Source organism: Gopherus evgoodei, unplaced genomic scaffold, assembly GCF_007399415.2.
Source record: "Gopherus evgoodei ecotype Sinaloan lineage unplaced genomic scaffold, rGopEvg1_v1.p scaffold_37_arrow_ctg1, whole genome shotgun sequence".
Lineage (NCBI taxonomy): Eukaryota > Metazoa > Chordata > Testudines > Testudinidae > Gopherus > Gopherus evgoodei.
The window spans coordinates 3,875,667-3,899,108 of record NW_022060049.1 but is presented as its reverse complement, the minus strand read 5'-3'; the positions used below and the strand labels follow the sequence as shown (position 1 = coordinate 3,899,108).

At 60.5% G+C, this 23,442-nt stretch overlaps 1 protein-coding gene across 1 annotated transcript in view; it reads right to left on the bottom strand.

The window, feature by feature from the left end:
• Positions 1–23,111, bottom strand: part of PKN1 (protein kinase N1) — a 49,134-nt gene extending 26,023 nt beyond the window's left edge. Inside the window, exon 1 of the mRNA XM_030545401.1 lies at positions 22,739–23,111. Within this exon, the coding sequence (XP_030401261.1) occupies positions 22,739–22,759 (21 nt within the window). The 5' untranslated portion in view covers positions 22,760–23,111. The remainder of the gene's footprint in view (positions 1–22,738) is intronic.
• Between the last annotated feature and the right edge of the window lie 331 nt (positions 23,112–23,442).

The window sequence follows — 23,442 nt, the reverse complement described above, 5'->3', positions numbered from 1 at the left end:
TCCCAGCCAGCACTGGACCCAGGCCAAAGCTGCTTAGCGAGGGCCAGGCCAGGTCCCAGCACACAGGCCAAACAGCTGCAGCAAACCCTGTTACTGCAGAGACTCAGCACCAGTAAAGTGGTGGTGGGGGGCATTCTGCCCTGGGGACTGGCCCCAGTTACAACTCCTGGTGCTGCCGTCCCACACACTAGCTGACAAAGCCAGGGTCTGCACCGGGGCAAGGGGCCAGCTGCACTGGTGCAAACAGCAGCTCTTCCCCTCTGCACCTGGGGCCTGCACAGGGGGTGTCTCCACGAGAGACAAATCCCGGCACTGACCAGGCTGCAGTGAGTCACAGGAAGAGGCCGGAGTCTCTCCCAAATCCTGGCAGTTCCTGGAAAGGTCAGCAGGCCCGGGACCAGCAGCCTGCATCAGGGCCAGCCCACGGCTGGCAGGGGTGTACGAGAGCAAGAGGCAACCCCTCTGTGCTGCTCCATCACTGCACCAGGGAAGGGGATGGGACTCCTTGGGAACAGCACCTGGGGCCTAGCGTCCAAGGGCGCTGGTTGGGCAGCTCCACCCAGCACAGGCATGTGGCCAGATCACAGGGTCAATGCCTGGTCGGGAGATCTCCGGCTGCAGGAAACGAGAGCGGCTGACTCACTAGAACTCCCTGGAGGCGGTGCTGGCCTGGTGCAGCACTGGGGGGCGCTGTGCTGCAGGGAGCGGGCGGAGGGCTCAGCAGGGGGCACTCTCCCCTGGCAGTCAGTGCTGACCCCAATGCCATGCTAGGGGTGACCCACATCCCTCGGCTTGCAGCAGGGAATCCCCAAGCCCCCAAGATGAGAGCTCACTCTGGAAGTTCAGGCTACGGTGGAGGCGCTTGATTTCCAGGGACAGGCGGAGGCTGGCTCAGCCCATGACTGGAGTGATGAAGCCCTTTAAAAGGAGTGAAAACACGAGTTACCGGCTAGGAGGAACCGTCCCTGTCCTTGACTGGCCGTATCCACAGTCCCATGCCCAGAACGGCTGGCAGGAAACCTGGTGGCCTCGTGATCTGGTCAGGAGCGCCGTCAGCTTTTTTGCCGCCCTAGGCGGTGGAAGGTCCCACCCCCAAAATTCCGCTCCCGACAGAGGCAGTGGAAGGTCCTGCCCCAAAAATGCCAACGATGACCGGGGCGGCCGAAGATCCAGCCGCTGTGGTCACCGCCCCCTAAATGTTAGTGCCCATGGCGAGCGCCTAGGTCACCTAATGGGTTGCACCGGCCCTGGATCTGGTTCCCTTCAGCAGACACCGCATTCTTCGAGGAGCCCACCTAGCGCATCTTCTCCAGCCAGCAGTTGCCCAATGCACCTTCCACTCTAACTCCCACCGATCGGCCCCTGGTCTGCGAGTCACAGCGCTGGGGGCTCTGCTGAGGGAGCTGTGAGGCCGAGGGTCTGGGAACATCCAGGGGTACATATTCTACCATAGCAGCCAGCATGGGGCCAACAGCACCACCTGGCTCAGATTCAAAAGGAGCCAATTGCTCCTGAGAAGCAGGGAACTCGACAGGAGTGGCCACCTAGAGGACTCACTGGGTGACCTGGAGCAAGTCACTGCCTCTCTGTGCCTCAGTTTCCCCATCAGCACAATGGTGAGAACAATATAGACTCTGCTTCCTGCCGGAGGGGTTGGTAACTTGCTCATATCAGGGCAGTGCTAATGCACGGTGGAAGGGTTAAGTGTTGTCACCCCTTCCGCTGAGCAGCAGCAGGGGTCGGGCCGCATGGAGAAGTTTCCTCTTGGGGGAGGAATCCATGGTGCAGTGTCTGGGGAGTCCCTCAGTATAACTAGTTTATTGTCACTGCCGCAGTCCTGGGGCAGAGATGGGCACAAGAGAATGCAGGGCAACCCTGGATTATAGCCCTACACCGACGCCCGGTGCCCCAGGAGTGACTCTGTCCCAAGCACTGACTCTTGCTGGAGAGACCCAGGCTGGGAGCAAACTCCCCTGCCACTTGCAGCAACTCCTCTGCAAAGTATGGGCATGTCAACGCCACCAGCAGCAAGTCTACCGAGGCTGAACACTCGCTCGCACACGAAGAGCATGTCAGGCTTTGTAACAGCACCCCCTGGTGATGCTGGCCAGAACCACGCTCCAATTCCAAACCCTCACCCATGTGCAAAGACCCTGCTCATGCCCAGCAGCCATCAATGGGGGGACCTGGTCACTGTTTCAGATTTTAGAGCCTGCCCCAAATGTGTCATCTTGACCCCATGGCTCAAGGACCCCATCTGGACCCCATGGCTCCTTTCCCCCACCTCCACTGGCGCCTTTAATGTTATTTAAAGGAACAGTGCAGCTAATCTGGCTTCACGCCCAGCATCCTGGCTTGTCCAGCCCCCACCAGAACCAGCTTCTCCAAAGCCCACAAGCTCTCAGTGCCCTGTTTACTCTGGAGCTCAACTGGGAGCGGAACTGCGGGAGCTGAGCCCAGCCGGGCCGGACAGCGCCTAGCACTACGAGGCCTGATTCCAGCTGCAGCCTCCAGGCACAACCCCATATAAACGTTGCATGAGCCTGGATCCGCAGTACACTGTGCTGACTGAGCAGCAGGGGGCGCTGGCAGGACTGGGAGGGGCACTCAGCCCTGAGGAGGGGGAAGGGCAGGAGTTTGGCTGGACAGTTGGCTCCTTGTGTGGGACTGAGGGAGGATGCAGGGATCCAGGTTGCATTAGCTGCACTGGTTCTTTAAATAACATCAGAGGCACCGGCCGGGGCTGGGGCTCTCTGTGTCCCTGGCCTTAGAGAAATTAAATTGGAATAATAACCAGCATCCCAGGCAGGCTCCCGGGAGGAGGGGCAGGCTGGGCAGCTGTATGCAAACCATCGTCACGCACAAGTGCCTTTGCAACAGGACAAGCTACCCAGACCCAGTGCTGGGGTTTGACTCGGCTACAGTCTGGGGGCCAGATTCCCTGTGGGCGTAAAGGGGCATCGTCCGACTGCAGTCAATGGGGAGATCCTCAGCTAGTGCCGACCCACCCTGGCTGCGCTGGGGTCGGTGGGACCAGGCCCCCGGCCGGCGCCGACCCGCCCTGGCTATGCTGGGGTCAATGGGGCCACACCCCCGACCGGCGCCGACCCGCCCTGGCTGCGCCGGGGTCAATCGGGCCACATCCTCGACCGGCGCTGACCCGCCCTGGCTGTTCTGGGGTCAATGGGGACAGACCCCTGGCCGGCGCCGACCTGCCCTGGCTGCACTGGGGTCAATGGGGCCAGACCCCCGGCCGGCACCGACCCGCCCTGGCTGAGCTGGGGTCAATGGGGCCACACCCCCGACCGGCACCGACCCACCCTGGCTGCGCTGGGGTCAGTGGGGCCAGACCCCCAGATGGCGCCGACCCACCTTGGCTGCGCTGGGGTCAATGGGGACAGACCCCCAGCCGGCGCCGACCCGCCCTGGCTGCACTGGGGTCAATGGGGCCAGACCCCCGGCCGCTGCCGACCCGCCCTGGCTGCGCTGGGGTCAATGGGGCCAGACCCCCGGACGGCGCCGACCCGCCCTGGCTGCGCTGGGGTCAGTGGGGCCAGACCCCCGACCAGTGCTGACCCGCCCTGGCTGTGCTGGGGTCAATGGGGCCAGACCCCCAGCTGGTGTCGACCCGCCCTGGCTGCACTGGGGTCAAAGGGACAGACCCCCGACCAGTGCTGATCTGCCCTGGCTGCGCTGGGGTCAATGGGGCCAGACCCCCAGCTGGTGTCGACCCGCCCTGGTTACGCTGTTCCCCACGTCACTGGGCCTCTTGCTGCCGAGGATCCAGCCTGGAAACCGCACATGGAAGGCTCCAGCTGGACGTGCCAAGCCCCAAGCCCAGACCCCTGCAGGGATGCCCCGCTGGTGTCACTGGAGCAGCTCGCTCAGGGGAGCCATGGCCTTGGGGAGCAGGGACTTCATGGAACCCTGAGAGCAAACCCAGGAGCTGGCTGGCGCGGCAGCACAGGCACAAGACACCCCCTTCCCTCCTGCAGCCTTTCAGAGACCCAGGCTCTGCTGTCAGCCTCTGCGCTCCCCAGAGATACAAACCCCACTGTGCTCCACTGGTCAATGTTCCCTCGGCAGCTGCAGCTCCAGGGGGATTGTCGGGGCCTGGATCTGGGTTTGAACCCCCATCCTCACCCCAATCTCTGGGGGGGGGCAGCTGCCCCCTGCCTGCATGGTGCCTGCCCCCTCCTTTGCAGCAGCTGCTGCTGCTGCCAGGGGACCAAGCTAGATGCGCCCCCAGCTCAGCACTAGGACCTCCTGCACGGTTAGGGACAAACACCTGCCCCCCAGGCTGTAGCTGTTGCTGTCTTACAAGCCAGGAGGGCTGAGGCAGGGCGAATGGAGAAAACATGCTGTAAGGCCAGGGCTGAGGTGCTGGAAGGTGGGAGCAGGACTCCTGGGTTCTATCCACTGCTGGGTTATCACAGGCAAATGCCCGCTCTGCTGTGTGCCTCAGTTTCCTTTTCCACCTTTGGTCTATTCACTCTGAGGTTTCCAGGGCAGGGACTGCCTCTCACTGGGTCTGGGCAGCACCTGGCACAATGGGGCCCTGGTTTCAGCTGGGGCATCTAGGTGCTACCATAATACACCTAATAACACAGCCTTGGTTAACCAGGCTGAGCTGAGCAGAGAGCAGCAAACTGGCCATCTCCCAAGCCCAGCATTTCCCACCCTGGGATGCCAAGTGGGTTTGGCTGCTGTCCCAGAGCCCCATGTCTCCCTCCAACGCTACTCTGCAGCCCCACGGCCTGTGCTGGAGGCGCCTGCACCAGCTATTTCTACCCCCCTGCCCTCGGTTCACACACAGGTCAACGGCTCCCAAATCACTCTGCCCTGGGCACAGGCTCTACCAGCCCTTTACAGACCTTGACTGAGTCCCGCAAGCACCCTGGGTGCTGGGCCTACGATCCCCACACTCACGGGGGGAGGAAACTGAGGCACAGAGAAATTGGCCTGAAGTTGTACTGGGAACCAGGGACACAGCAGGAAATGGAACCCAGGAGTCCTGATTCCCAGCTCCCTCCTGCTCTAACCATTAGACCCCACTCCCTTCCCAGAGCTGGGGATGGATGGAACCCAGGTGTTCTAGCTCCCCCCTCATGCCACCACTAAAACAATTAAACCCCAGTAAAACCTGTAATGGGGGTTGGTGCCCTGAGAGAGCAGAGCAGGATCTAATCATTATAGAGCCCCCATCACCATAGCATCTGGGCCCCTCACATCTCCTGTGGGCCAGGGCAGGGCTCTTACCCCCATTGTACAGATGGGAAAACTGAAGCACAGACTGGCTGAGTGACTTGTCAGAGGTTGCTCTGGGAGTCTGTGGCAGAGCTAGGACTTGAGCCCAGATTTCCCGGGTCTCTTGTGTTCTAACCACTGGGCTGCCCTTCCTCTCATTCAGTCACCGCATTGCCCCCTGTGCTGGCAGCACCCAGTGAGTGGTGGCACGCAGCAGTGGGTTGTGGGCTGCCCGGTGCAATCACTGACCCCAGTGCCCGTTGATCAGGCCATGCCAGGCAGAGAGGGCCCGGGATGCATTGCGCCCATGAGACCTGCGTGGCACTGATGTCAACGGGTGCCCATTTCCAGCCAGAGCGCATGGGGCCATGCCTGTAATTCATCCACTCCTAGGTCCACAGACCCGACACATTCGGTCTCACTTCCAGGGGGTTACTGGCCCTAGGCCACTGCTGGGCCAATCCCCCGGACACCCGCTCCCGTCGGACCATGTCCAGTTCCCCCGTCAGCATCTCCGGACAGCTAAGCCTTGAGCAGCACAAAGCAGCCATTCACCCTCCCTGGCCACCGGCACCACGGGGCTCAATGCCAGAGCCCGATGGCGTGGGGGTGGGTGGGGGCACTGCCCTGGCAGAGCAGAGAGGCGGGCGGGGGGGGGGGGAGTGGGAAGGCAATTCTCCAAGCTGGGAGAGCCAGCGCTTGGCAAGCTAGGAGGGGAAATTCATCTGTATTAGTGCTACTGGGCATATAGATCCTGAGCGAGATCCTGTCATGCCAGGTGCTGCAGAGACCCCCCCCCTCCCCTGACCCAGAAGGGGGCTCCCTGCAGGGGCCCTGATCCCAGTCGAGGTGTGCGCAGCACCCAGCCGACCTGGCTGGCCCGGGTTCAGGCTGACAGGAGAGACTGTCCCTCCCACCACCCCCAGTAACAAATTCAGGCTCTGGGCTGCCACCCCCAGCTCCAGATAGCTGCCGACTCAGCCACGGAGGGTGGGGGACAAGACCCGAATGCCTCCCAGCTCCACAGACCGGGTGATCTGCCCCAGCGTGGCGGTGTCCCGGCCTGACCTAGTGAGTCTACAGGACGCCTGCTCCAAGGGCCCCGCTGTGGCACAAGGCGGATAGAGTATGGCTTGGGGGATCCGAGGGGGGGGCACTCCAGCATCCCCCCGCCTCCCCCAAGCCTCTGAGAGCCAGAAAACAAGTTCTAGAAATAGTGGTTCCAGGCACAGCCTAGTCCAATTGGGTCGTGCCTGCGCCTCCCCATCCCCTGCGCTGCCCGCCACCGAGCCGAACCAGAGCAGGAGCTGGATCCGCCCGAACGTGGCTCTGCAGAGACCACGAGGGATGGGCCGGGGTCAGTCCAGGATCCCCCTCAGCGAGGCCGTACAGGAGCCCAAGGGAACCGCAGGGTCTGTCTGCGTCCAGCAGCCCCCATGGATTCACTGCAGCCGGGCCCACGCACTGGGATTTAACTATTTAGGGCACCTAGCCCAGTCTAGGGAGACATCACAGCAGCCCCTGGCGTATTTCTAGGGCATGAGCAGATCCCCGCTCAGCCAGCGTGCCAGCCCACTCTGTCCTCTCCTCCGCTCAGAACCGCTCCCCCCCAGCCTCTGTCTGCAGCCAACCGCCCCCCCAGCTGCAGGTCACCTTTAACAGGAGTCTCCAGGGTGGGCAGCAGCTTCCTTCCCAGGGCCCTGCCCTGGCACTGACACGTGCGGGAGACAGGATGTGATTTAAAGGGCCATTGCCCCTTGCTCGATGCAAAGCCTCATGGCATTGTGGCAGAGCCACTCCCAGCAGCCAGTGCAAGGCGCGTGCAGAGGGCCACTTGACGGAACTGAGGCAATTTTCACCAGTGCAAAGGGAATTCATGTGTCTCAGCATGGCCAAGTGGTCAGATCACTGCCCCAGGACTCAGTTTCCGGCCCAGCCACTGGGCGACCTTGGGCAAGTCACCCCCTGTGCCTCGATTTCCCCATCTGTAAACTGGGGGAAGTGATGCTTTGGAAAGCGCCACGAGGTCTACGGATGAGACGAGCTAGAGAGTATCAGCCTTTGTGGTACTATTGTCACTATGCACTGGTGCAAATGAACCACCCCCAGGGACCTGCTAGTGTGACACACAAGCCTGTTCCCATGAAACCCCTGCCCCAATGCAAGCGGGGGAGGCAGGGAGGTCTTGGGAGGGGGTTTAGTATCAGCCTCTCACAGAGTCCAAGCCAGCTGGGAGAGACAGGATCTCGGCTGAGAACTCCCCTGGCATGTGCCCGAGGTTGGTCGGGAGTTTGGGGGGATCAGGAGCACTGGGAGCAAGTGAGGGGGCCTCACCAGCATGGGCGACAGCTGCAGCAGTGCCAGCTCCCTTCTGCCAAAGGCTTTGGGGGAGCAGGGGGGACGGAGCCACCATGTGACAAGGCAACAGCTGTTCTGGGCGTGACGCGACTGGGAGCAGGCTGGCGCCACTCGAGAAAGGAGAGGCTGGCGGGTCAAGGCCAGGGGATCTGGGTTCAATTCCCGGCTCTACCAACCTCACTGTGACCGTGGCCATGTGATGCAGGAACGGGGCCAAGGTGCCTGCCTTTGTATACGAGGACTGGAAGCAATATGAGGTAGAGACTGTCTCTCATGCAGGGTCCCTGCAGCTCCCGGCCTGGCAGGGTGATCTCAGTAGCATTTCAGTGGCAGCATAATATAAATAAAAGCACTGCCTGGCCGGAGCGTGAAGGGAAACCGACTTCCTTTCTTCTCCTACAAGGGAGTGAGGGGGGTGCTAAGAGGGGTCGCGCCCCCCCCCCCCGAGATCCAAAAGGCACTGGAGCCTGCAGGGCTGAGAGACCCTCTCTCCAACCCAGGATCCATCACATCCCCTCTCCCTGTCGCTCCAGTAATGCTTGCTCAGCTCCAGCGCCCTCTCCCCAACCCAGACACCCATCACCACCTAGCATGAGTCAGTCCCGGGAGCCGCAGGCCCTGGCAGACACACACACATCCTGCCCGCTGCCCTCTGACTGCGCCGGCCTCAGCTAACCTGATCATTTCTCAAAGCCCTTTTCATTAAGGGGCTGCTGCCAAGATAGGAATCGAGTCAGCACGACGGCCAATGGCTGGAGCTCAGTGCCAGGATCGCGCCCGAGAGATAAGGATTGGGACACTGCCTGGGACAAAACCCGGGTGCCTCAGTGCAGCCCTAGGGGGCGCTGTGCTGCAGGGAGCAGGACTCAGTTGGGTGTGCCCTCCCTGGTCAGTGCTGTCCCCAATGCCCCAGGGCGGCACTAGGGGGCGCTGTGCTGCAGGGAGCGGGGTCAGGGCTCAGCAGGGGGCGCTGTGCTGCAGGGAGCGGGGTCGGGGCTCAGCAGGGGGCGCTGTGCTGCAGGGAGCGGGGTCGGGGCTCAGCAGGAGGCACTCTCCCTTTGTTTCCAATGGGAGCCCAGTCACATTGCAGGGACCCAAGCTGCCTCACCAATTGCTAATACCATGACACAATGAGTGGTGCCACCTAGGTACCCACTGCACTCCCATCCACTGGGCATCTGAGCGCCCGTACGGTTATAACAGCACTGGGCACTATGCTTAGCATAAGGGGGGCAACGTGCATTGAGAATAGCATGCCCACGGACCACACTTCACAACCCCCATTGCACAGACGGGGAGACTGAGGCAGAGAGAAGGGGTCACCCGCTAACAGTGACAGAGCCAGGAATAGAACCCAGGAGTCCTGGCTCCCAGCCCCACTCTGCTCTAGCCCACTGAGCAGCGGCAGCCCAGGCAGAGAGAGCTCCCCCATGCTGGCAGCACAGCCCAGCCCCACGGGGACCCACTCCAAATGGAGAAAGGGAGGCTCGCTCCCCGAGAGCCATTCAGCCCTGAAGGAGCCCAGTTAGCGTCCATTGCCGTGGCAACGGGCCTGTCCCTCTGGAAACTGGGCTGAGACCCGGCAAACTCATCTTACAGGGGGTGAGGAGGGGCCCCGGAGCAGAGTGCACGGGTGAGAGAGAGAGAAGAGGAGCAGGCCCAGTCTAGCCCAACCACTTGTGACCCGTGTGACTGAGTGTGAGGGAGAGCTACAGACAGACACAGTCTGCTGTCATGACCCTGACCCCAGGGCAGGGCCTAGCCATGCCCCACAGCACATGGGCAGTGGCCAGGAGAAGGGCACAAGGCTCCCAGTTCTTATCCCATCCCAGGCAGGTCCTGTCCCTGTCACTGTGCCTCAGTTTCCTCACCTAATGCAGGAGGAAACTCAGCCCCCACCTTCCCACTCAGCGAGCCAGGCCTGGCGCCACTCACACCAGACAAGGCAGAGGGGAAGGGGTTAAGTGGCTCCGGCTGCCAGCTCAGCACAGCGGCTCCGCCCAGCTGCCAGGCACCAGCAGATGCTGGCCAGGCCCCAAGGCCGGTTCCCAAGCTGGTCATTCAGAGGGGCTGGGCAGTCTCCTCGCTGGCTGCTGGGAACTCCCTGCCTGCTCCCTGCCTCCCCCCACCTCCACCCCACTGCTGACCTAGTGCCAGGGAAGTCACACACTCCTGCTCCTCCCTCCCAGCTGCTACCCGCTCCAAGTTCAGGCTCTGCAATGCCCGGGGAGGTTCCTGGGCCATAGAGAGTCATATGGGCCCTGCAGGGTGAGAGCACAGGCAGAGTAGAGGTATGTTCACAGCCTCTGCTCGGGCATAAGCTGCACAGTGGGCACGCAGTGGGGTCTAGTGATTACAACAGAGCAGGGGGGTGCTGGGAGCCAGGACTCCTGGGTTCTATCCCCAGCTCTGGGAGGGGAGTGGGGTCTAGTGGTTAGAGTGGGAGAAGCTGGGGGCCAGGACCCCTGGGTTCTACACCACCTCAGGGCAGGCAGTAATGTCCAGTAGTAAGCCTCAGTCTCCTTCCCATCCATAGGATAGATTTAGCAGCTGCCACCTCCCACTGGTACGGCAGGGGTTAACTGCACCCATCCCATCAGAGGTGCTGGAAGGGCACCCGAGTCCCTGTCCCAGTGTTCCAGCCCAGGGGAGGGACTCGCTGCCCAAAGCCACGCAGGCAGGTGGGATGGTGCCTGGCTGATACAAGGGCTGGAAAAGGTGGGGGATCCAAGCCAGAGTGGAGGGATGGTGCTCACCTCGGTCCTACAGCAGCCCCTGAGGATGCCAAACCCTGGTATGAAAACCCCTGCTAGGCTGTGCTTCCCTCAGGGTCAGGGCCAGCCGCTCTAGGAGGCAGAGGCTGTCAGCATCAAGGGGGGAGCATTGCTGACCCAGCGCCCAGGCAGAGAGCTGCACACATCTGCCCCCACTTCCCCTGGGGGAGCCCCTGCACCAAGACTCCTCACCCTGACCTTTTCCATCTCACAATCCTTTGCTTTCTGCATGCTGACTCTACAAAGGAGGCTGATGTTAGGGTTTAGCTCTTGCTGGAGTATCTGAGTGCCTCACACCACAGCAGACTGAGCCACACAGCCTAGGGCAGTGGCATCCCCAATACAGATGGAGAAACTGAGGCACAGAGCAAGGAAGTGATTTGGCCAAAGCTGCACAGGGAGGCAGGGACTCAAACCTGGGTTGCCCTGGCCCCAGGCCAATGCTCTCCACCAGACTTCCTCAGTGCCATCCAAGAATCCTTTGCTCCGTGGTTTTGTTAAGGCACCACTGAACCAGTGCTCTGGCTTAAAGAAGTTGCTCCTAGTATCCTAGTGCTATTAGATGTATTATGGTAGCACATAGAGACCCTCCCAGAGACTGGGGCCTGTCACTCTGGGCACTGCACAGACTCCTCCCCTCCCCCCAGACTGATATCAAGGGCCCCCTCATGCTGGGTGCTTCACAGACCACTCCCCAACCCCCCCAATGAGACACCCCTGGCCCAGATGAGCCTGAAAGAGAGGGGTAACCAGGGTCAGTGCATCGCCATGGGGTTGCGGGGACCAATTTGATTTACAATGGATACGAGACAGCAATCCCCTCCTATGAAGATGTTGGCCCAATGATTCAGGCACTAGCCTGTGATGCAGGCAATCTGGGTTCAAGTCCCTCTGCCACAGACGCCTTGCGTGAGCCAGCTGCTCTGTGCCTCAGTTTCCTCCAGCTGTACAAGGGGGATAAAAGCCCTGCTGGGGTGTGGGGGGGAAGCATTTGAGAATAAACATCACAGGTTGTGAGGCACCTAGATGCTCCAGGGTTGGGGGGCCGGGGTGATGCCTCAGACAGAGCCACATGCTCCAGTTCACCATTTCCTGAAGCAGGGAGACCCAGACAGATCCCCAGAAACTTGGTGGGGGGGCACACCCCGCCAAGACCCTGGGGTCAGTTACTCCAGCCCTGGAGCCCCAGACCTCCCCATGTTGGAGTCTAGATTCCCATGGATTCATTCCAGCCTGAAGGTAGAGGGACCCCAACACATACATACATGGACCCTGCCTCTCCCAGAGCTTCTCAGCACCTCTGGCTAATGCAGGCTGGGAGATGAGGCTGCACCTCCAAACTCAAAATGTGAGTGTGCCCCCCTCTTGCCCTGGGCTGCCCCCTTAATGCCCTGAACTCAGCTAACCACTCACCCCCATTGCCTGCCCCAGGCAGGAAAGGGCTTGCTCCTGGGGGGCCACAGAGGGGCTGCCCGCCCCACCCAACCAGCCCAGAGGAGCAGAGCTCTGCACTGGCTGAGGGCTCCCAGCCCTGGAGTTCAGCCCCAGCCCCCCAACCCAGCTGCTCAGGAAGGAGGAGGCTGACCCCAGGCACTGGGGACATGGAGCAGCCAGGAGCAGGAAAAGGAATAGAGCCGGGTCGGGAGGCAGCCAGCCGGAGTGGAAGAACCGGCCCTGCCTGCCAGCACTCCTGTCCCCATGCTCCAGGGCTGGCCGTGGGCCGCACCCATACAGCTCCCAGTGATGGGTGGCACCCGGACACCGCTCGGGGCTGGGCCTGCGCCCACTTTGATGCTGGGTGCACGAGGCCCGGTCCCCCTGCACCCCGCTACAGCCAAACTGCCCCCCAGCACCCAGCTTCCCCCGCCCCCAGCTAGCTCCAGTTGAATGGGAAATCCCAGGCTCAACTGCCTTAACCCTTCACTGCCTAGATGAAGCACCAGCAACAGACAGTTCCTAGCAGGAAAAGAGGCAGCAGCTCTAGGAACCGGGAGCTTTGTAGCCAGGCCAGGCCGAGAGGGTTGGCGCAGGGAGCCAGGACTCCTGGGTTCTATCTGCAGCTCTGGGCAGGGAGACTTCTCAACTCTGCCCCTTCCTCTTTCCATGCCACAGTTTGAGTGCCCAGCCCATGGCAGGTGCCAGGCGGACCCTTGCCCCAGTGCAGGACGGGGCTCTGTTCTGCCCCATAGAGGCAGGGGTAGAAGTTGCCTGGCTGATTCTGGGTGTCATTCTCTGCCACTGGCCAGTGGTGCCCTGGGGGATGAGGGGTCAAAGCCGCAGGTGGGGGAGGGGATGGGGGGGCTGAGGGGTTAAAGCTATAGGAGGGGGATTTGGGGGGGTCTGAGGGATTAAAGCCACAGGTGGGGGAGGGAGGATGAGGGGTTAAAGCTACAGGTGAGGGAGGGGGATTTGGGGGGCGGAGGGGTTAAAGCTACAGGCGTAGGATGGGGAGGGGGGATTTGCTCAGAGTGGAAAAAAACAGTTGGAAAACAGACAAATCTGGAGCCTGAGAGCTAATCCCATAATCCCCCAGAGCTAAATGAGGGGGAGGGGGAATCCCTGTGGGGTCTCCCCCAGCTAGTCGAACATGACAGTAGGTGGGGGAACCCCAAGTTTGATCCCATAGCAGGGAGAAGAACCCTCACCCCATGGATGGGTGGGGGAGCAGCTCCCCAGCCCCCATTATGGCAGGGGGGCAGCCAGACCCAAAGAGGCTACTGCAGAAGGCACTGGACAGCCTGGCAAAGAAGGAGACCCCCGGTCTCTTTGGGGGCGGGAGGTTCTCTGCAGGACATTGAGCCCAGGGCTTACAGCCCCATAGCATGGGGGGGGCAGGTCCAGCTGTTCATAGGCTGGGTTACATATGAAGCCCCATGCCCCCAGCCAGCCACTCATTGGGCTGATGCCCTGTGGGTTGGGGGGCAGGCTGGGGAGACCCCCTGGTTAGCATCCAGCTGGGCCCTTCAGGAGTAGTCCAGATTGTGGGCACTGAGGGGGGCCCCCAGTGGCTCCTCCAGCCCGAAGTGTGTGTATGTGTGTGTGTGGGGGGGGGGCTGTTTGATTCCCTCCCCCACATGTTGGGTTCTGGCTCCAGGAACTGCTCCCTCTGACTCACGCGGGATAGATCACATCCCGCAGGGCAGGTTAGTGTCCCACCCCCACAAATGATGCCTCTGCACCCGGAGTCATGGGAAGGGGCGGCAGCAGGACCTGCCGGGGGTCACAGCTCTGATCAGGCAGGATCCTGCCAGCGGCTCTGGGCAGCCAATCACCCTGTCCATGGCACCTCTGGGTGCCCCCCAGCACGCCCAGACCAGCAGAATCATTGGGCAGACCTAGCACCTTTCAGGGGTGCTGCTGATGGGGTCCCTGAGGGCAAAAACACCCCCTCCAGTCCATACAGGGAAGTGAGATTGGCTCTTCCCAGACTGAACAGCTCCACAGCCCAGCCGGCAGAGGCTGCTGTTGATCAAGTGGGAATGGCCTGGATGGGGCCCACCCCCAGCAGAGCAAACTGCCCCAATTATGCCTATGCTGGGCCTTTGGCCTTGGTGTCAGACCCACGGTGCAGGCCCCGCAGTGGCGCAAACTGCCCCGCCTGGTGTGAGGGGGGAGGGCACTGGCCAGGCCACGCAGGTCAGGACTGAGGGGAGCCCAGGGCTGGGCTAGCAGGGGGCTGCGGGTCAAGATTGAGGGGCACCGGCAGAGCTGGACGGGCATCCAGGGCTGGGTTAGCACCAAGAACAGGGGCTGCAGCAAGGATGGGAGAACACAGGTCTCCCGCCAGCAGCTCACCCAGCTCCCTTTGCCAAGCCCCTGTGCTGGTATCTTGCGGGTCTGAGAGCTGGGGGCCCAGGCTGGGGAGGGGGCCCCTGGACAGGTTTATTTCGGGGGGGGGGGCTGGAGCAAAACATGTTAGTTAAAGGACAGAGCCTTGGGAGCGAGGGGGCTGGGAAAGTGATAGGGGGTAACCAGGGCTGCGGGGTGACAGCAAGATCAGCACGGGAGGAAGGAGCGGGCCCCTCCCTCCCCACCCCCGTTGGCTGCACTGGGGGCAAGTGGGGGCTAAGCCAGGCCATGACTCAGCAGATCACAGCCTGGAAGAAAGAGGCCAGACTCAAAAGAGGTGCTGGAACTAGGGGTGCTGGGGGGCTGCCGCACCCCCTGGCTTGAAATGGTGATTACAACTCAAATCCATGGCTTCCGCCTTCAGCACCCCTGCTCGGAATGTTAGAACCCAGGAGTCCAGGACAGGAGGGAGAGAGAATGCTTTGCTGAACCCAGGAGTCCTGGCCGAGTGGGGAGGTTTGAACACTTCCTTCCAACACTCAGATTCCACAAGGATCTTACACCATCAAGGTAATTGCCCCCCCCCCAGGAGATACCCCCATTAGGATGCAGCCCCTGTCTGCCCTGCTATGCAAGAGGCTAGGGCGCCCTGGCTGGGGGGGGGCACTGGGAGGAGGCCAACCTGCCCCTGCTATGATAGCATGTCGCCCCCCCACCAGGTAGGAAGGGCCCACAGCTGCAGAAGCGGCTGAACATCAGGGGAGGCAGAGCTGGGCCAAGGAGTAAAAGAAACTGGGCTGCCTCGGGGGGCTGGGGGTGCTTTCCGAGGACTGACCAGGGAGCCCCAAGCTAGGAAAGCAGGAAGTGCCAAGCACCCAGGAAGTGCCGAGCAGGCCAAAAACTCCAGTGAGAATCAAATCAGTGCCAGGACACGAGAGAGACGCCAAACCAGGGGGGATCTTACAGAGATTACCCACCCCTATGCTCCTCAGCCACCCCAGCACCAGGATCTTGGCCTGGCCTCACTTTGCACATGCCCTGGGACTGCTAGTGGTCTCCAGGTCAATTCTCTATATCCCAGGTCCCTGGTGCTCCAGGCGCCCTGCTGCCCCAGCCCTGCCTCAGTTTCCCCTAGGAGCAGGGCAAGGAGAGCAAGTGTACGGAGGGAAGAGAGGCAGAGGCTGCAAGGACTCGATCTTGGTGGTGGGGAGCCCCTGCGCTCGATTCCCTGGTGGCTTACACTTCTGGTGTGAAACGCAACCATGCCAGGTCCAACCTCTGCCCTGGCGGCACCAAGGGGCAGGGAAGAAGGCCCAGATGCCCCTCCGCAAGGCAGCCAGAGCTGAGGGTCAGCAGGGGGCCAGCGGAGGGACAGGCAGAGGCATCGACCTTTTGGGGAAGCAGCCCCATCTTTAGTGCCCTCTGCGTTGCATGCTGACTGCAAGAGCCACTCCGATCTAGCCTGGCCTCACCCTGTCCCTGCCAAACTAGCGCCCCCTTTAGCATGATCCCTCCCCCCCTCCACACACACACACACCCCTAAGCCAGAACAGGACAGTCTGGATTTTCTCAGACTCCAATGGGCTGAGACGCAGGACACCTGGGTTCCATTCCTGGCTCTGCCACTGCCCTGCTGGGTGACTCTGGGCAAGTTGCTTCACCCTGCATGCCTCAGTTTCCCCTTCCACCCTGGGTCTATTGAGAACAGAAGCTCGTTGAGGCAGGACATCTGTGCTTTTCTGGGTCTAAGTGCTACCATGACCCCACCAATTAGCAACTTCTCTCCAAGTAATTACCCCCCAAATCACTGAGGGATTCTGGGATGACCTCCAATGTATTTATAAATAGAAATTCCTCCCCACCTCCCGGCCCCATTTCGCAGCCTGTCAGAGAAGGAGCTGGAGTCGTTAACAACGGTGTTTTGATTTTGCTGGTCTCCAGGAAGAAGGGAATTTTGATTGCAGAGCCGAGGGTTTATCTGCAGCTCCAATTACCATGGGCCCAAAGCCCCAGTCTCCTAGCAGTGAGGGGTTCCAACATCTGGGACCACCTCCCCAATCTCCTAGTGGCAAGCAGTTTCACAGGCTCCTATGGTAGTTCCACCGCAGGCGGGGTCAGTCTCCTGGGACAGGGGGTTCTGAATAACAGGTCTGTGGCCTGGAACAGGACCTGACCTGGAGCCAGCACGAAGCACAACCACCACCAAAGCCTCCCCGGGTCACTGTGCCCAGCTCTGGGGCCAAGGGCCGGGGCACGGCCTCGTAGCCAGTGGGCATCCTTGCAGCAAGAGCCATCCGAGGCTCCAGGTGCCCCCAGACAGCTGGTGCCAACTCCCTGGCCAGTGTGTCTTTGCAGCTGCTGCAGCTCAGCCTGGCTGGGGCTAGAAGATGGGGGGAGGGGTGTTTAAAGGGACAGCAGCACCCACAAGGAAGTTAAAGGGCAGGGGAGACCCCCTTGTGGGGAGAAAGATGGGCAGTGCAGTGTCTTCAGCCAGGCTGAGCCGACCACATTCCAACTCCAGGCAGGAGTTTGGGTTTCCCAGAATTCAGTTTAAAAAAAAAAAAGGAGAGAGGAGGCTTGTCGTATTTACATAGGACCTACTAAAAAACAAAGCACCCGATTGTGCCCTCAGTTACATTGGGTGCAGCTCTGCTGCAGCCAGCGGGGAAGCGCCATTTGATACCAGCACTGATGAGAGCAGAGTCAGGCCCTGTGCGGCTCCCTGGCTGCTGGCATGCCACGCCCGTCCCTGGCAGGAGTAGGGACGAGGGAGTCCGCGGAGAGGCTGAGTCGATGGCACGTGGGCAGAGAGGGAACAAACAGCAGCACTCAGAAGCACCACTGCTAGCAACTGTGCTGGGCACCGCTGGGGCCAGGGCCAGCGGGGAATAGAACCCAGGAGTCCTAGCCTGGTGCCACTGGAATAAGCAGTTTGCTGCTCCTTGGCATACTTGGGTTAGAACTGGCTTCCACCCTCTGCAGGTACCAGGATAAGCCCACAAGTGGTAGACCTGGTCTCTGGTACCTCCTGCCCCCAGGCGCCGTATATAGACCCTCCTGCCCTATGCCCAACACACGCCAGGAGCTGACACTGCTGCTGTCTGCCCAGGGCCTGCTCCAGACACTTCCCCGGTGCCCCCACTGGTGTTGAAAGCGCCGCGCCAGTCTCCACCCTGTGGTGCCCTTCCCCAGAGCAAAGCCCCACTCACTCCACACGGGCACCAAGCCCCACCTGAGACACAGCCACCAATGGATTAGGGCTGAGGTTTCCCTACAGCCGAAGGGAATGAGGCATACCCCAATCCCATGGAGTCTCCTCTAGCCACCAATGGATTATCCCCTCCCACCCGAGAGGTAGGGACCTGCTGTCACCCCCATGTATAGAGGCGGAAACTGAGGCAGAAAAGGGAAAATTAAGCAACACACTACACAGGGAGGCATATCTGGGAAATCAAACGGCAGCATCCCAAGCCCTGGTTGGCTGCCCTGTCCCCCCTGGATCCCCCCCCCCCCCCCGGGGCTAGCAAAGCTCAGTGCTGTTTCCTCTGCTGACTCTGGACAGGTTCTGGGTTCCAGCAGGGGGTAGTGTCCCGCTGCCCATCCTGCTCTGCCAGGCACAGAGCTTCGCACTGGCTGGGGGAAGCTGGCAGCTGCTCTGAAGCTGGAAGAGAAGCACCAGCTGGTGGGGGGGGGGGGAGGGACCTGATCTAATGACCCCCCACTCACACAGCCCCCCTCCCCACGGCTAGTGCATCACAGCCCTTCCCCCCTCCCCCGCAGGCTGTGCTGACATAGAGGGACAGGGAGTGAGGTTGGACTTGGGGGGTGGATACAGCCTCAGCACCCTGGGGTGGGGTTAAGGGACTCTGTGCCAAGCAAAGTCAGTGGGAATGCAACCGCCAGCTGCTCCCCCGCCATGGTGAGCAGAGAGCCGAGCCGCACACACGCTGCAGATGGGAGCATTGGATCGGCTGCATTAACTCGGCCTGTCAATTATTCCTGTGCAGACAAAGACACCACAACCCTCTCTCCGGCCGTCCCCCAGCACTGCCTGCCTTGCCGAGAGGAAGCCCCTGTCTCGCAGTGCCAGTGCCCTGTGATTGTTGCCCCCAGCTTCCATGCGGTGCAGGGAAACCCATCACCTAGCGGCTCCCCAAACAGCCAGCCAGCCAGGACCACTGCCCACAGAGACGCCCGCTGCTCTAGTCGGGGCCTTGCACCAGGCCCGGCGCAGCAGGGAGCAGACACAGCACAAGCCAGAGGGGAAGGGGACAGCTTAAAAAAACCCACCAACCCCTGAGCAAGTGAGGATTTGTAGACTTCAAGGCCAGATGAGAATGATCATCTAGCCTGACCCAGACCCACACCCAGGTGGGGAGGGTGGACCCAGGAGATCTGCATTCAATGCCCAGCGCTGACACAGACTCCCCATGGGACCTCACTCAGTTGCTGTGTGACTCAGTTTCCCTCATGCCATATAATGGGGATGAGATGAATCCTTCCCTTATCTGTTTAGACCGGGAGCTTTCTGGGGCAGAGACTGCCCGTGCAAGGCCTGCACATTCCCCCCCGGATCTGGGTTGGGGGCCCCACAGCACCAGGCGCAGCCAGCACCGCTCTGATCTGGGCAGGGGGGCCTGCAGCTGTTTCCAGAATACAAAACAAGCACAGGCCACAGAATTTCCCCTAGCCCTTTCTGCAGTCAGGGAGGGCTATTCCCCCCCTTCCTCATGGGGCCACTACAGTCACCTGGGTCTCTTGGGATGATGTCCTGCCTCACTCTCTTGAGGGCAGAGAATCTAACCGGGCCCAGCCTGGCTGCTCAGCTCCCCCAGCTCAGTCTGGCTGGGCCCTTGGGAGTGGGGGGAGGTTGGGTATGGGGCTAGGGGCAATTTAAGGCCTGAAATGCACAGGTTGGAAAGTCACTGGGCTCAGTCCTGGGATAATGGGGGGATTTAATGGCTTGGGCTCCCCAGCAGGTCAGCCTGGTGATCCCTGCTAGCTTCGGACACCAGGACAGTCACTGCCTGCCCTGTAGAGACGTTGCATCCTAGTCTGAATTTCTCTGCCCAGGTCGATCTGCAGCTGTTAGAAGGCCCCGGATCTCGCCAATGTTTCGCTGGGCACTTGCAGAAGCCCTGGGCTTTGGGCTACCGCTGCTCCCAGCCTGCAGCTCCGTACTGCTGCAAACCCTCCCCGCTTCAGTACTGTGGGCACAGGCTCCTTGAAGTTAACAGAATTAGCCACATTATTAGGGGTATTATGGTACTACCTAGGCACCCCTCTCATGGCCCAGAACCCCATTGTGCTGGGCGCTGTGCATTATTTATTAGGTGTATTACGGTAGCACCCAGGAGCTCCAGTCATTGTACAGCACCGAGCATGACAAGTCCTTGCCAGACCCAGGACACGGCTCTTTGGGGCAAGGCCTCGCTCTGACAATTTATACAGCCAGGAGCCAGCAGATGTGGGCAGCCAGGGGTGAGCGCAGGGAAACAATGAGACAGCGATAGCCTCCTGGGTCAAGTTACTCACGCAGCACAGGGAACGGTGCCATTAACAAAACTCTGGCTCCTTAGAAGCCCAGGAATATTTTACAAAGCTCTTTTGCTCTCTCTGCTATAGAGGCCAACTGTTTGCTTCCTGCCTCTCTCTGCCTGGACTATTAAAAACAAAAACAAAAAATATACGAGCTCCCTTTTCAGTTTTGCTCATGGTCAATTTCATTTTCGGGTTTTCCTTGAGTGCAGGCAGCTAATCTGGTCTTTAAATGCGGAGGGAGATCTCTCTCCTGCCTCTGGGTTTTGTTACAAAACCCGACACCTTGCTTGTTGCAGAACGGTGACCCTGGAACTGGCCCCATGCAGACTGACCCCCCTAAGGGCTCTGGGAAGGCCCAGGAGATTGTCAGTGGTTTGGGGCCAGGCCGGAACAACCAGCTTCCCTTTAGAGAGAAGTTTAGGGTCAACACTACAAAGGACTTTGTTTGTCTTTACATTTTACAGACGCCGCTCAGAGAAATGCTTGCCATTTGGATTACGTTCTCGGCTCAAGGTCCCATTGTCGAGATCCAGGTTTTTGCTTCCCAAACACAACTGCGTGAGAGCCAGTATTATGGAATCAAAAGTGAAACTAACTAGCGTGGGGCAGTGGACAGGAGACCCGACTAGGAAGCAGGACTCCCGGGTTCTCTTTCCAGCTCTGCTGTGTAACTTTGGGAAGCGCCTCTGTGCCTCGATTTCCCCACCTGTACACTGGGGAATAATGAGCTCCACAGAAGAGCTAGGCAACAGATTTATTATTCAGTCCTTTAGCAAAATGCAAACAAGAGCAAAACCAGGTGAGAGCATCTCTTCCAGTCCCGTGGGCCGGGCAGGCGAAGGGGCTGCCAGTTCTCGATCAATACAATGGCTTGAATAATTGACAGGCTGCTAACAGGGCAGGGGAGGAAGGTTTTTTTAAGCCGATTGATTTTTAGCCTGACAGCGATCCTTTAAACAAGCAGCTGAGGATGACCATGGACAGGCCGGGGCCGGAGGCAGACTCAGGAGCCATCTTGGCCAACAAACCTGGGGTTGAACCAGGGATCCCCAAGCTAAAAGCAGCAGCTTCGGGTAGAGCCCCAGGGCTCCCCTGTAGCACATCCTTGCTGGTGGGGTGCACGCACACAGCTACGGCATGGGCCCTTCTCCCCCTGGCCAGTTCCTGAGCCAGAGCCACAAATGGCAAATCCCCAGCACGGTGGAGTTCTCACTCAGCTGGGCCCTGTGGGCACAAGCGTGAAGAGAGCGAAACCACAACAACCAGGGATGTTCCCAGGGGACGCGGCCAGAGCTTGCCAGGCCACGGAGCAACCGCTGGGGAAGTGACTGTAAGAGCATCTGCCCCATCCCCCCACCAGTGCAGGATCAGGGCCCCTACAGGGGAGGGTGCCCTATGGGACAACGCAGCATCTGACTCAGCCCTAACCCAGCTAGCACGGAATCAGGGGCTCCCAACAGGGAAGAGAGCACATGCCCCATCTGTTGCCCAGCGTGGGATGGGGGCAGCCAATAGGGGAGAGTGACCCTATAAGGGATGAGGGAACTAACCCAGTTCCCCCACTAGTGCATGAGCAGGCACCCCATAGGGAAGTGTGATCCTATAAGAGATGGAGCATCTAACCCATCCTTCTGCCAGCTAGTGCAGGATCCAGTCCCCTATACGGAATTGTGACCCTATAAGAGATGATGCATCTGACCTCCGCACCCTGCCCAGCTAGTGCAGGATCAGGGCCGCCAGAGGGGATTTCACCTCGGTTTCTGTCACTCAGGTAAACACACATCCAAGCAGCACAGAGCACTGGATTCTGTTCTCACTTACAGCAGGGCTAGCCAGGGGTAACAGAGCAGGATCTGAGTGAGTCAGGGCCGACGCATCTAGATTTACACCTGCAGGGTCAGTGCCCTTAGGGAAAGTGAGCTGTTCAGCCGTTGCAAACTGGGGTTCAGTGAGAAGGAACAGCTGCACTGGGAACCTGGAAATACCTGAGGGGGGGGAAAGTAACCTTCATCTAATTCAGGGGATGGTCACACACCCAATGCTCTCTATGGCCAGATCTCACAGCACCCACTCTTCAGCTGCATCAGGTTTTGCACCTGTCTGCTTTGTGGTCATACCTGGGGTGGGGAGGCTGCAAAAGCTGGGGGGAGGGCATCACACAGTCAGGTTCTGGGTCTGGATCCTCCAAACCAATGCATACCAGAATGGGGGGAGGGATGGGAAGAGAGGTAGAAGTGCCCATGTGTGGATGGGCAAGGCCTGGCAGGGGGACACAGGGACTGCAGAGAGAGCAGATGGAGCTGAACTTGTAAGTAGAAATGTGTGCGAGAAACATGGCCCAGCTGGCCAGGAAAGGCCTGTAGCACCCTCCCCCACCCCCATCTCTCTCCACCGGGCCAGATGCCAGCAGAGTTCCTCCGGCTTTAAACAAATGGCAAGAGCAGAACCTGGCCTAGATGGGGGCCAGCATGTCCCATCTGTATCACGGGGGTTGCCCCACACTCCCTTCCCACCATGGGGGGGGGCAGCTGTGCATGGAGCTACTTGTTTCATCAATGGGTTTAGGGGGGTTGCATATCCCAGATGTGCAGGGAGGCCCTACGGGAATAGGGCCCATCCCTTGCACGTCCCAGATGTATAGGGGAGATAGGAGGTTCAATACCCTCTTTTGCAGGCTCCAGATGTGCAGTCACTCCAGAGCCCCCTACAGCGACGCTGGAACAATTTGTATAGCGGGGGTGTTGAGAGCCCTTGAACAAAACTGTAAACCTTGTATATGATGAAAAACACTTCAAGCCACGGGGGGGCTACCGCCTCCCGTACGCCTAGCTCCAGCACCCGTCTCCCTATGCACGTTCCACCTCCCTCCCTTACAGATCCCAGATGGGGAGGGTCCACCCCGCCCTCCTGTTATAGAGCCCAAATACGCAATGGCTCAAAGCCCTCCCCTCCCCTGGCAGGTCCCAGACATGCTGGGGGGCTGCCCCCTGGCGGCTGGGGACGAACTGCCCGCCGGCCGCCGCTCTTACCTGAACGGAGTCGTTGGCCATCTCTGCCCCTCGCCTCCACACAAGCCACCGCGGCTGCTTCCTCCTCCTCCTCCTCGCCTTGGGAAGGCTGCTGCGGCTGTTCTCCAAGGGGCCCCCCTCACCGCCGCCCCTCCATCCTCCTCCCCTACTCCAGGCTGCGGGGCGTGCACCGTGCGCGGATCCCTCGCTGCAAGCCCCCAGCCTCTTGCAGCGGGACAGGCGGGGACCAAGGAAGAGCCAGGAGCTCCCGGGGAACGTTCTATCCGGGTCCGCTCGCGCCGCTGCCGCTCCCGGGGAACCTTCTGTCCGGGCGGCTCGCGCTGCAGCCGCCACCCCCCTTCTCTGTCCCTCCCTCTCTGGGTCCCTAACTTGCCGGGCTGGTCACATGACCAGAGTGGAGGGAGGCGGAGGGGGGAGCTGGGAGGAGGCCGCCGGCTGCAGCAGGCGGATAATGGGGGCGGGATCCCGAGGCCGGAGACTGCAGGGGTTGCAGCTGCCGCCCGAGATCCCTTCCCTTCCCCTTCAGATTAAGGGATTAGCAGCTCAGGACCCGGAGAGCCCGAGCCACCCCCCGCCGTGGCTGCACGGCCCGGGTTGCATGCAGGAGGAGTCTATCCGCCCCGCGCTAAGGAGTTGCACCGAGGGACGTTGCATGTCCTCATGAATGGGGGTGGTGTGGTTCTTGGGGTGAGGAGGGGACGATG